Source organism: Setaria viridis, chromosome 3 (assembly GCF_005286985.2).
Source record: "Setaria viridis chromosome 3, Setaria_viridis_v4.0, whole genome shotgun sequence".
Lineage (NCBI taxonomy): Eukaryota > Viridiplantae > Streptophyta > Magnoliopsida > Poales > Poaceae > Setaria > Setaria viridis.
In genome coordinates this window covers 43,575,919-43,589,412 of record NC_048265.2, presented here as the reverse complement: position 1 = coordinate 43,589,412, position 13,494 = coordinate 43,575,919, and the positions used below count along the sequence as shown (strand labels likewise).

The 13,494-nt window shown below is 40.9% G+C and overlaps 1 protein-coding gene across 1 annotated transcript; it reads right to left on the bottom strand.

The window, feature by feature from the left end:
• Positions 1 to 1,305: 1,305 nt before the first annotated feature.
• On the bottom strand, positions 1,306 to 3,480 carry LOC117849322 (subtilisin-like protease 1). Its single transcript, XM_034730873.1, has one exon. The coding sequence runs from the start codon at positions 3,478 to 3,480 to the stop codon at positions 1,306 to 1,308; it is 2,175 nt and encodes a 724-aa protein (XP_034586764.1).
• Between the last annotated feature and the right edge of the window lie 10,014 nt (positions 3,481 to 13,494).

Here is a 13,494-nt window from a genome sequence, read left to right as displayed (position 1 = left end):
GAACAAAAGGTTATCTGGGCGCTCCAGCGAGGAATACTCTTACAAAACATCACTTGAATATCTGAACTTCAAACTAATCTTAAATAGTAAATATATCTAGCTAGCAATCAAGTGTGAGGGCAATGATTCTACTGTAATGAGGTGAATATATGAACTTCAAACTAATCTTAAACAGTAAATATATCTCTGGCTGGCAATCAAATGTGAAGGACCATGATTCTACTGTAATGATGTGAATTCTTAAAACCGCATGAGCAGATCGTGGGGTAGATTTGGCAAGGCATTCAAACACATACATGATCATGTGGTAGATTTGGCACAACGTTCATATGCAAACATTATTGTACACACACCATGATCATGGGTAGATTTAGGGAGACATTGGGACCTTGGGTTGACGGCCTGCTTTTCACGGAGAGATGGCCAGACGTCTTGGGAGAGAAGAGAGAATAGGCGAATAATGTTGGAATACACTTATTTGTGCGTGGAAAAGACCTGGTTTGTATATATAATGGCCGTGCCTAATTTACAGATCGTGGAAAAGATATTGCTGCCTGTGTGTGGAAAAGATTTGCTTGTAGATATAATGGCGGCCTCACGTTCATAAGGATTAGCAGATATCTCACATTCACGTGAAGATCATATTTGTTTAATATTCTTTTATAATTTGTACATTCCGTTGAGATCAAGTGCTTGGAATATGCGCTTTGATTGTGTCAGATCACGTAGGGATAAGATTGTATTTGTTTAATATTCTTTTACAGATTGTACATTCCGTTGAGATCAAGTGCTTGGAATATGCGCTTTGATTTACATAGTCGAGACAGCTTAGTGGCACGTGCGGGTAATTTTAAAACAACTATAATGATAAAGGTGGGTAATTTTTTAAGAATATAATAGATCCAATGGCTATGGTGTTTTGAGTCTACCTAATTGATGGCCAGATGTTCTGCTTTTTTGAAAGAATTTCTAGAATTTCTCTTTTTCTAGAGTGTCCACCTAAGATCCTAGATGGCTCCACATAAAGGCTTCAAAAGGAGCATTCAATTAGTAATAGTAAGATGTGTCTGCATATATCATCATATTGTATCCTGGCTCCACTCCTGCGTGCCGGTAAACCTAGTCTTAATTATTATATCTATTCTGCTTTGGGTTTCAGGCACTATTTCGTGTTTTTGTTGAATAGAAAATATTCCTCTGATCAATTTGCCCATACTTAACAATAAGACATCAACATTTAAAGTCATATTATTCCATATAACAAGTTGCAAACTTGCTTGTAAATCCGAAATTCACTAAGTTACATTAGAATATTACAATGGGGCTCCTCACAACATGCTTGTCAGAAATCCACTTGAAGCTTCCCTCAGCATGCTTAATTGCATTGGCATCCCAAGTTAAACTTACAGTAAATGTTTTCTTCTCATTTACCTTGGTAAATTCCAGCACACTTGGTGATAGTGATGCCGTTACTTCTTTCGGCATCTCAATGTCCACAGTGTATGATGATTTTGCATCTCCCACATTGGTGACGGTCCTACTCACGACAAGTTCGCCGGTGCTTGCTTTCACTGCAATTGAAGGATAGTTCAGCTCTGCTTCCGAGATTTTTCTTCCTTCTCCGCACACACCCTTGCGATGTGTGATTATCTCAACTCGAAAATCTGTGTAACCATCAAGCCCACAAAGATACGAAATGTACTGCTCTTCATCAATGTCATAGATTAGACCAGGATTGACAGCTTGTGAGGGGTTAACATGCCCTGCACCTATACTGAAATGCCCAGCCGGATTGAGTGTCTCATCTAGGATCGGCTTCTTGTGATCATCAACAACATAAGAAGTAGTCATGATTGCTGACTTGATTGCCGCTGGTGACCAATCTGGATGCGCACTCTTGATTATAGCTGCAATTCCACTAAGGTGAGGTGCAGACATTGATGTTCCAGATAAGGTATTAAACGCCATATTCTTTCCATCTGTCGTCACTGGCCCAACTCTGAATGGCCAAGCTGCAATGATATTCACTCCAGGCCCGATTATGTCAGGCTTGAGAATACCAGGAGTTTGAGTGCTTGGACCACGAGAAGAGAAGTAAGCAACAACAGGAGCTGGAGTAGTTCCCAACAACGTACCATTGAAGACAATCGAAGCCGTCGGCTTGTCTGAATTCTTGATGTACTGTCTAATTACGGCTGCATCTATGGAGTTGACATATGATGCTGGTAAAATATGAGCTGCAGCAAAAGTATTCTGTCCACTCTCCTCGTTTCCAAGTGCTATCATCCCAGCACCACCAGCATCCTGAACAGTCTTCCCAAGTTTGAGTTGGGAGAGAGAACCACCAAGGTCGCAAGCAATAACCTTCCCTTTAGCATCTCCAGAATCTAATTCATGCACCAGTGGCAATGAATCAAGATTAGATGGTTGGTAGGCTGACTCACCGACAAATGAGCGGCCGTCACCCAGCTTGACAATAGCTTCCATCCTCCTGTCTATTGTACTTGCACCGACCGTCAGGACCCAGGGTGCCTCATTCTGTATAGTGCTAGATGATGGACCTGAATTCCCTGCAGAACAACTGACAAATATCCCTTTCCTCATGGCAGAAAATGCACCCATGGCGATAATATCTTCATCGAATGGCAGTGATTTACCACCGAGTGATATGGACAAGATGTCAACACCATCAGCAATGGCTGCATCCAGTCCTGCAATAATGTTTGAGGCAAAGCATCCGAAATCGTTGCATACCTTGTACACAGCAAGGTGTGCATGTGGAGCCATACCAGCTGCAGTACCATTCCCATTGCCAAGGACACTTGCGCCTTCTATGGATCTTCCAGCAGCCGTGCTTGCAGTGTGCGTACCATGGCCAGCGCTATCCTCAAGATTCAATTGGCCTCCTAATAATGATCTGCCGCCGATCAATTTTTTGTTGCACTTAACATCTCCAAAGTTGCAAGACCCACGCCACTTTTCCGGTGGTGGCTTCATTCCTTCATCATCAAACGAGCCGTGTGAAACATCTATCCCTGTGTCTAGTACCCCTATGATGCTTCCCTCACCCATCCCTGTGCTACTCCAAACCCCTCCGTCTTGCCGCAACCCCAAGAATTCTGGGGTGTGGGTTGTCAGGAGTGGTACAAGGTAATCTTCATATACCTTAAGGACACCATCTCTCTTCTTAACGTACTCTACCTCATGTTTTGTCAGGTTCACAGCGAAACCTAGAATGGCTTCTCTATAGGTATGGATGAATGGTGTACGAGGCCTGGATGTACTAAGTAATGGTGGAAGAAACGATCTATACCAGGTCTCAAGGTTGGTGGAGCTCGTATCAGTTGAAAATTTTGGTGGAGGATGCACACGTACGATATATGTGGATCGGCTAGGTCTTTCATGACGAGTGACAGTTGGTGTGGCACAACCTAGAAGGCTTGCAAGAACAAGCAATGCTAATAGGCGTGTCAGATCCATTGGTGAAAGCTGGAGTCTGTGTGCGAGAATTGTTTGTAAGGAGTTTGGTTGCTAACCTATTTATAGAAGTTTTGAAGAAGCAATATGTGTTCCAACTAATGAATTAGATTACTTTAGTACCTTCAAGGTTTTTCTGAATATCTATGAAGATACCAAATATCTTCTATATATAATGTGAATATTTAATGCTGCAGATATGATACAGATAGTTTCTGCACTTTGGCTACCCCTGAAATAATTGTAATAATTAATTTTAGAAAAGATTTTGTAGTGTATACTTCTCAGACATTAGAAATATAAATGTACAATGATCACTAAAATGATTTATTTACCATTTTAAAGCTGCGGTCTTCAACTAATGCAATCGATTATTTCAGTATCTTAAAGGTCTTCAAGATTTATTTAAACTATTTATAGATGTTTTGAAGAAGCAATATGTGTTTCAACTAATGAATTCATTTACTTCAGTATCTTCAAGGGTTTTTTGAATATCTATGAAGATGGAGCTTATCATTGGATATCTTCTATAATACAATGTGAATATTTATACTTGGACATATGGCATAGATATTTTCTGCTCTTTGGATACACCTGGAATAATTATAATTTGTAGTTTTAGGAAAAGATTTTGTAGTGTACCTACTTAAACATTAGCTGTACATATAAACGCACAATGATCACTTAAAGATTTATTTACTTTTTATAAGTACGTAAAGTTAATGAAATATTTATGACCACAGGTAGAGTTTGGTTTTGAATATATATAAATATATATATATATTTTGACATCTCTATTAGCATTTATTACTATATAGACATGGGTCTTGATCTTTCAAATGACTTGATGGTGTTTGTGAGTAGAGATAGTTTTTGATATTACTGAACTATATAGATCCATGGTCATTGGTAGCTATATAGACACCGGGAGCCTTTCTTCTTCCATTTTTAATGCTTGTTTGGACATTTTGAATATTTTAATTACAATTTTATTGTTACAAAACTAATGCAGATAATGTTTATAAATCATAAGAATGTACAAATGGAGATATGATATAGACGGATTTCTGCTCCTAGGATACCCTTGAAGCGATTAGAATGATTAATATTAGAGAATGATATGGTTGGGTATCCTTCTAGTGTGTGTTAGAATATAAAATATACAATGATGACTAGAAATATTTTTTTCTTAGTGCAATATAATACTTATAAAAATAAGTAGAGTTTAGTTTTGAATATATTCAACATCTCTATTAACTATATACATCTCTAATTAAAATTTAAATTCAGTACAGCCGTCTGGCTTGACTATCCAACACTGGACGCATAGGAGAAGAGCCTCAAGGGTGCTCCAAGACAGGCCACCAACGGGAGGTTCCAGCTAGGCCACTGATCGAGCCCATGTTATTTTTTGAGGGAACCATATGGCGCATGTGGCCACTGAAGCTTGGGACTCATGGGTTTGCCACTCACTTAGACAAGATGCAGGGTGGACCGTGGTACCCAAATCTGGCCACTCACTAGGCAGGAGCATTGGACTGTGGCCGAAGAAACTCTAGAGTCCGGCCCGTGGAGCTTCATAGCTGTTGCTGGGAGCTGTGTGGCCATTTTCAACTGGAGAAAAGGGATCGATCTGAGCTTACTTTGTAGGATTCACATGGTCCTTCTCAACTGCCGCCTACATTGTGCGTTTTAAACTAACAAACTTAACTGAGTCTATATATAAAAGTAGAGGCAACGATGGTTCAAATGTTGGAGATGGAGGATCAATAGTACGGCATGTTGTGCACAGTTTAAAAAATTCTTCTGATCGAGTTATGTACATGATTTTCACTCTCTCGGTAGAACGCCACAAATCCATTTCCTTCAAGATATTATTTGGCATGGCAGACATTGGGAACAATTTTGTTGGGAAAGAGAGCACCTGGTGGAGCGTGTACCCACTAGTACAGAAATGAGCTTTAGTCCGGTTGGAAAACCTTATAGATCTCGGTTTTCCCAACCGGGACTAAGAATTTGGGATTAAAGGTCCCGACCTTTTTAGTCCTAGTTATTCCACCCGGGACTAAAGACACCCCTTTAGTACCTTGCAGAAAAAGTTATTAATTAGAAATTCCCGGGAAGCCCCCACACGCGTAAGTCATAAGTCACATGATTTTTCACGCAAAATATGCGCATGCGCGGTGCGTGGGATTCGAATCCATGATCTCCCGCGCATAGCTTCCTTGCCATCTCCCCTACACAACACATCTGATTGAGTAGGGGGTGCTTTCCTTTTGTAGCCACTTGTGAAGATTAAAGCCAAACCGGTTTGTAATACCAACCGGGACTAAAGCTAAACCAGGACTAAAGGGGTCTCCATGGACCACAAAATTTAGACTTGGGACTAAAGACTCTTTAGTTCCGGGTCCACATCGTTCCTAGAATTTTGTTGAGAATCAGAGATCATTTCTCTACCAGTGACCTCGAGATCCCACCAGCACTGGTCCCGTGCTTCCTTCTCCATATCGCACCTTGCGCCGCAACCGCCTACCTCATCGGGCCACGTTGGCGCGCCACAGCTGAACACCTTGTGGCCCGAGCTCCAGGTGTCGCCAGGGGATGTAGGTGGCACAGGTTCCAGGAGTCGTCGAGTCATCTGGTATCTAGGGTGGCGGGTTGGGGACGTGGAGTTTGGGCAGTGGGGCGAGCTATGGGCGAAGGGACATCCGGGGCATCGCCGTGGTCCTCTCCTTTCTGTCTGCTGTGCACCTTGACTCCACAAGCACTGCCATGTATTTATCGTCGAGTGGGTTGCGGATGCGGTTGAGGACGTGAGGGACTGCAGCAAAAAGACAATGATAACTCTGGAAAGATATAATGGTTTTTCACACACTCCTTTCTATGCCACAAATTCTTTTTCCATCAAGGTATTTATTAGGCATGGCATTGACGCTCGTTATTTACACACTTTTAGTACTATTTAACTAGTATTTTCATTCATATTCTTATACTAACATGCCACTTGGCACTCGAAATAACCACATTATTGCATGTGTTGTATCTTGGAGCATATTGTATTTTGGCAAGAAATACGACATAATCAAGGAGGTTTTTATAAAGAGCTTAATGGATATTTGGACATGGGTCGTCGAGGGGAGCCAGCATGAGGAAGGAGAGGACCAGAATGGCCAGAAAGGGCCTAGGCCCATCGGCCTAGCCCATTCTAGGGCCCAGTCGACCACCCATTTCTTCAGCGCGTGAAGTCTACGATGTTGTCTAATGTTTTTTCACTGACATTGACCCAAAGCCGCCACCTAGGACAGACTATAAATATTCCTTCATGGATATCAAGGAAGGAGAGTGGGAGTAGAGAGGAGAACACCACGTAAACACCATCCACATCTGCCACAAGATAAGAAAACAGAGACAAGATTGGATCTACAGGAGGCCACGCGAAAAGGAGCACCAGAGGAGGCAAAAAACCCCAAGCCGATCGGCTTGGAGGTGCCTAGGCCGATCGGTCTGGGGCTTTCCTACCCCCATTCGTCATCGTCTTCAGTCCAGTTGATCTACAGGGTGTGTTCTTATGTTCCAATAGTTGAGCACTCTTGTGTAGTGACAATATTGTGTGAGGGAAATTGTTGGGCATGGTTCACATTCACTCACGATAAGACTTAGATCCAGTTCATTAATGCATGGTGGTTGCATCTGCAAGTGATCATAGATCTCTAGTACAAGCATTTAATCTATCTTGTTCACACCCTCTATTCTCTATCTGCCTAATCTTGACTGCTTAGTTCTTTTGTTAGCATAATCATATCCTATACAAAGAGCTTTCGGTTACATCGATTAGTGCTTAGTTAAGCGTGCAAATCCCTTGTTCCGTGGATTGATAAACCTATGGGGAATCTCAAAGGGAAAAGCTACAACTGATCTGTGCGCTTGTGGTTCCTAGTCTTGTGCTTTAGCCGGGGAACAAGACAATTTTGCTACGTTGATCTTTGTATTAATTTTTGTTAACCTCTAACATCTAACTTTTCCTGTAAGAAAATTTTGATTTTGTTTTCGGTGTCTTGATGGCTTTGATCAATCAAAACAAGGGGGAAGGGGAGAAGTCAATGAGGGACTATGCAATTCCATTAACGAATCAATTCGACATGAAAAAATCCAACTCAGTGCTTGCAGCCACACAGTATGAATTGAATCAAGGAATAATTGAGATGGCTGAAATTAATCCTTTCCCAGGAGTGGAGATTGATAATCCATACAGGCACATTGAGCGATTCATGATGCATGCTTTGCAACACACTACAACAAGAAGGAGTTCCACTAGCTTGGTTCAGGTGGAATCTATTTCCGTTTTCACTTGCAGGTGAAGTGAAACGATGGTATGCAGAAGCTTCTTTTAATGCGAAGGGGGAATTGGGAGACACCAATGAAAAAATTTTGCAGGAGATTTTTCTCTGTTAGCAAAGTTCAAAACCTTCAGAAGGAAATGATCAATTTTGTGCAAGGAGAAGATGAAGGAATACATCAAGCTTGAGATTGATTTAACAGATTACTCGAACAAGGACCTTGGATTCTCAGGTGATGTGTTGTTGCCTGCATTCTATTTTTCAATAACCCAAAATGTCGGGAGTTCATCCAAATGTGTGCAGGAGGAGACCTTATGGAGAAAACACTGAGGGAGGCTGCTCAACTCTTACAGAAGATCAGCTGAGGAGTAGCCTTGAATAGAGAATGGGATAGTTATCAATCTAGGGCACAAGAGCGAGGAATGGGAGGACAAATACTTGCTAGAATTTTTAGAAAAGATCTCCAAAACAATGCAAAAGAAGAGCCTGTGGTGCAAAAAGAAGAAGAATCTGTGCACAAGATGGAAGAACCAGCCCCAAGCATTGAAATTGTAAAATGGAAATATCTGAAGCTCGGAGTCTGGAAAAAGTGAAGCCCTTAAGCGAGTTTGAAAAAATGGATAGGATTCAGTTGACTTCAGTGAAATATTCGATAAGCATAGACCATATCCAAATCAAAAGGGGTTGGCCAGAGCTGTTAAGATAGATTTTCCACCGGAGAGAAACACTGGGTATGTGCTTGATAGGGAGACAATTGGGGAGATAATTCAAAAACTCTTTAGTGAAGAAGAAGTAGACCCGGACTACATCACCGAAGTGAAAAGAATCATGCGAATGAAGCCCGAGGCATCACCATTTGCTTGTCTGGGAAAAATATACGCGATTGGGGCTAATCAGGATGAATGTGAACCTTTGCCTACACCACATATTCATTGCACAATCAATGGCAAGATTATCTACAAGGCACTTTACAACATTGGAGCACACATAAGCGTTGTGTCTTTGAAACTTTATGATGAGCTTTATAATAAAATTTTACAACTTGGTCTGACCCCGATCAATTTAATCATGGGAGATGGTAAAACAACCAAACCTTTCGGTGTGCTTAGAGATTTAGATGTTACTATCTCGGGTAAAGCTATACCAACCGATTTCTTTATTATTGATGCTTACCATGATGAACATGATGATATAATCCTTGGTAGGTCTTTTCTTAAGTTGGTTAATGTTGTGCTTGATGCTGGGAAGGTCAAAGTAACAATTAATCTTGACGGTGCCAAATACATTTATGATTTTCTGCGTGATTCTCGACAAATACTGCCTCTATTTCCTGATAAGGAGGAGGTAGAGAGTGCATGCTTTACTAAAAATTTCAGGGATCCTCTACTGAGAGCAATGGAAAATAATGAGGATGTCCAAGATGACAAATTGGGAGAAGCAACCGATACATTATCACCGCAATATGGAACTCTTGAAGAAGAAAAATTCAAAGACATTGGAAACTTGATGCAAAAAGAGCCTGAAGCACCGGTTGTTGAGCAAAAGTCATTGCCCAAGGGACTAAAATATGAGTATCTGGGGGACAACAAGATGCATCCAGTCATTGTTAGCGACGAGTTGAGCAAAGAAGAAACTGGAAAGTTGCTAAATTTATTAAGAAAACATCAAAAAGTGATTGGATACACGATAAATGACTGCTTGAAAGGAATCAGTCTAACCTTCTGCACTCATCGAATACAAATAGAAGATCAACACAAATCAATTGTGGAGAATCAAAGAAGGCTAAACCATGCTATGCGTGATGTAGTAAAGAAGGAAGTGATCAAATTGCTTAATGCATTTATAATTTATCCAATACCACATAGTGAATGGGTGAGCCCAGTGCATTGCGTACCAAAGAAAGGAGGATTGACTGTTGTAACAAATGAGAAGAATGAGCTAATTCCCTAGAGGACAGTGATAGGATGGAGGATATGTATTGACTACCAGAAGTTAAATAAGGCAACTAGGAAGGATCACTTCCCCCTGCTGTTCATTGATGAAATGCTTGAAAGGTTAGCGAAGCACTCTCACTTTTGCTACCTTGATGGATATTCTAGCTTCTTTCAAATTCCTATACATCCAGATGATAAACACAAGACTACATTCACTTGTCCCTATGGAACTTTCACTTATAGAAAAGAATGCCTTTTGGTCTATGCAATGCGCCTGCATCATTTCAACTTTGCATGATGGCCATACTCTCAAATTTTATTGAAAATATTATGGAGGTATTTATGGATGACTTCTTAGTGCATGGTACGAGCTTTGAAAATTGCTTGGAAAATCTTGACAAAGTTCTTCAACAATGCGGAGAAGTTGATCTAGTCATGAATTGGGAGAAATGTCACTTTATGGTGAAATAAGGAATAGTGCTGGGGCATGTTATCTTAGAGAGGGGGATAGAAGTTGATAAAGCAAAGATTGAAATGATGGAAAAGTTGCCTCCATGAACAGACATCAAGTCATTGAGAAGCTTTCTCGGACACGCCGGATTCTACAGAAAACTTATTAAAGGCTTCTCGAAGATAACAAAACCATTGACACAACTTCTACAGAAAGATGTGAGCTTTGAATTTAGTGAAGACTGTCTCGATGATTTTAGAACTTTAAAGCAATCATTCAACCTCCAGATTGGAATCCACCTTTTCACGATAACGTGTGATGCAAGTGATTATGCTGTTGGAGCAGTTCTTGGATAAAGAAAAGAAGGGAAGTTACATGCAATCTACTATGCTAGCAAGACTTTAAATGAGGCTCAAATAAATTATGCAACTACAAAGAAGGAATTGTTTGCCGTAGTATTCGCTTTTGAAAAATTAAGATCATATATTGTGAATTCTAAAGTGATTGTGGACACCAACCATGCTGCAATTAAATATCTTTTAGCCAAGAAAGATGCTAAACCACGACTAATTCATTGGATATTGCTATTACAAGAGTTTGATGTGGAAATTAGAGATAAAAAGGGATTAAAAAATGTGGTAGCTAACCATTTGTCAAGGATGTACCAATAAGATGATGGAAAAGAGCCTATTGAAGATCGAATGAGAGATGACCATCTATACAAAATAGATGACAAGGATGATTGGATGAATGAAATTATTAGAACAATAAAAAGAGCACCTTTACATCACTTGGACAGGAATGACGAAAGAAAAGTGATTGTTGAAAGTAAGAAATAATATTGGTCTACACCTTTTCTATATATATGGGGCAGACGGAGTATTGAGAAGATGCATTCCAAGGGAAGAAAGAGAAGCATTGCTTAGAAAATGCCATTCATCAGAATATGGAGGACATTATGGACACTTTAGAACTCAAGGAAAAGTTTAGGCAAGTGGATTTTATTGGCTAGAAATGCATGAAGATGCAAAGATGTTCATTTGCCCAGAATGCCAAAGAATAGGAAATATTTCATCCAGAAACTCTATGCCTTTGAACTATAATTTGCAAGTGGATCTATTTAACATTTGGGGTATAGATTTCATGGGATCGTTCTTAAATTCACATGGTTATGAGCATATCCTGGTCATGGTTGATTATGTGTCTAAATGGGTGGAAGCTATTCCATGTCAGAAGGTATCAACAGAGGAATCAATTCACATGATCAAGATGGTGATATTTCCTAGGTATGGAATGCCCAGAATATTGATAAGCGATGGAGGATCGCATTTCACAAGAAAGGATTTTGGCAAATGTTTGAAGAAATTGGGGATTGAGCATAGAGTGTCTACATCTTATCATCCTCAAACAAATGGCCAAGTAGAAACTTCGAATAACCATCTCAAGGATATATTGAAAAAGACGGTAGTCAAAGGAGGAAAGGATTGGTCAAAAAAACTAGACGGAGCATTATGACCATACAGAACGGCTCATAAAACACCTATAGGTATGACCCTATATCAATTCATCTATGTAAAAATATGTCATCTTCCCGTTGAACTTGAACATAAAGCTTATTGGGCTATCAAAGAGATGAATCTTGATGTTGATGCTGCGAGAGTAAAGAGCAGGATTCAAATAAGTGAATTGGAAAAGATGAGGCCTAAAGCTTACCATAGTGCAAGCATCTACAAGGAGAGTATCAAGAGATGGTTTGATAAAAGGCTTCACAAGAAAGAATTCAAAGAAGGAGACAGAGTGCTACTATTTAATTCAAGATTTAAACTCTTTGGTAAAGAAAAATTGATGAGTAAGTGGGATGGACCAATGTGGTTCATTCTGTGTCACCTACCAGAGCGGTAATGATCATGGACATCAAGGGAGATTAATATATTGTGAATGGGCAGCGACTAAAAGAATTCTTAGAACCCGACATCTTGCCTATCAATTATATTGATATCTATATCGTTGAGGAAGAATGATTTCGTCAAACCTGATGACGCTAAAACAGGTACCTTGTATATAGTTCATTTTCATTCAATTATTTTCTTTCAAAATTTTCTGTCGGAGTCCAAAAATTAGATGTATTTTTAGACGTATGCGCTGTCATGAAAAAGTGAAGGTTAGAGGGGCCAAAAACCTTTGGGCCCATCGGCCTAGTAACCCCTAGGCTGATTGGCCTGGGGTGTTTTTGACTCCGATTTGGTTTCCCCTCCCCATTTTTGGTAATGACGGTTAATGGAAGTGAATTTTTGCGGGAAGGAGTGAGGAAAGTTTTGGAAATATTTGGATCCTTGGCCAAGACTTCAAGCGTATATAATGGAGGACAATTCTAGGTCGAATTTCGCATCTACAAAAGCAATTCAGATCCACGAAAACTAGAAAAAAAAGTGTAATGGAGGCGACCAGGAGCTCGGGAGACGAGTGGGGGGAGTGGGCGGCCAAGGGAGAGGCTAGGCTGATTGGCCTAACCTCCCCAGGATGATCAGCCCAGCCCCCTCTGGTGGCTGCCGGCGTTCCCCTTTGGGTGGAAGTCAAGAGGTACAATTTTGGTTGCAAAACTGTGCTAAGGACTTCTCGCAATGTTCGCATCAGCGTTGGAGGCAAGGCATCGTATGGAAAGCTTGCGGATCGCAAGTTGATCATCCTCTCGAGCAAAGATGAAGTGCCCAAGAAGAAGAATGAGGCCGTCGTCGCTCCCACAAGATGTTCAGCAAGGCTCCTTGGGATCAAGCACAAGAGCTACATGGAGAAGATGCCCGAGTACATGCCAGCTGACTATGGAGGTGATAGCGATTGGGAAGACAATAGGATCACGGGATCATGGGGTGCTATAGGCTGTGATGATGGAGAAGATGATGCCGGTATTGGGATTAGGCTGGAGACAAGAAGGAAAGCAAGGAGCAAGACGACCGCCATCATGACAAGAGCAAAGAAAAGGATCTAGAAGACGACAGGCCGGAACCGGAGGAGCATGATCATGCATGACGCACCGCTTGCAGGAAGAAAATCCAGTACCTCTTCGACGCAATCGACGACATTGTGCAAGCCATGCAAGAGCTAGATCACAAGGTGGAAGAGAATGATTGCCACAAGGAGGACAACTTCAAGTTCTTGTAGAGGAACAAGAGGAAGCTCTTCGGGATGTGTGGCAACATAAGGAAGAACAAGCCCCATGGTGAAGGAAGTAGTAGCCGCCCCATGTGCAACCAGTGCAGGCAACATCACTAGTGCATTTGCGAGCGTCTTTCCCTTT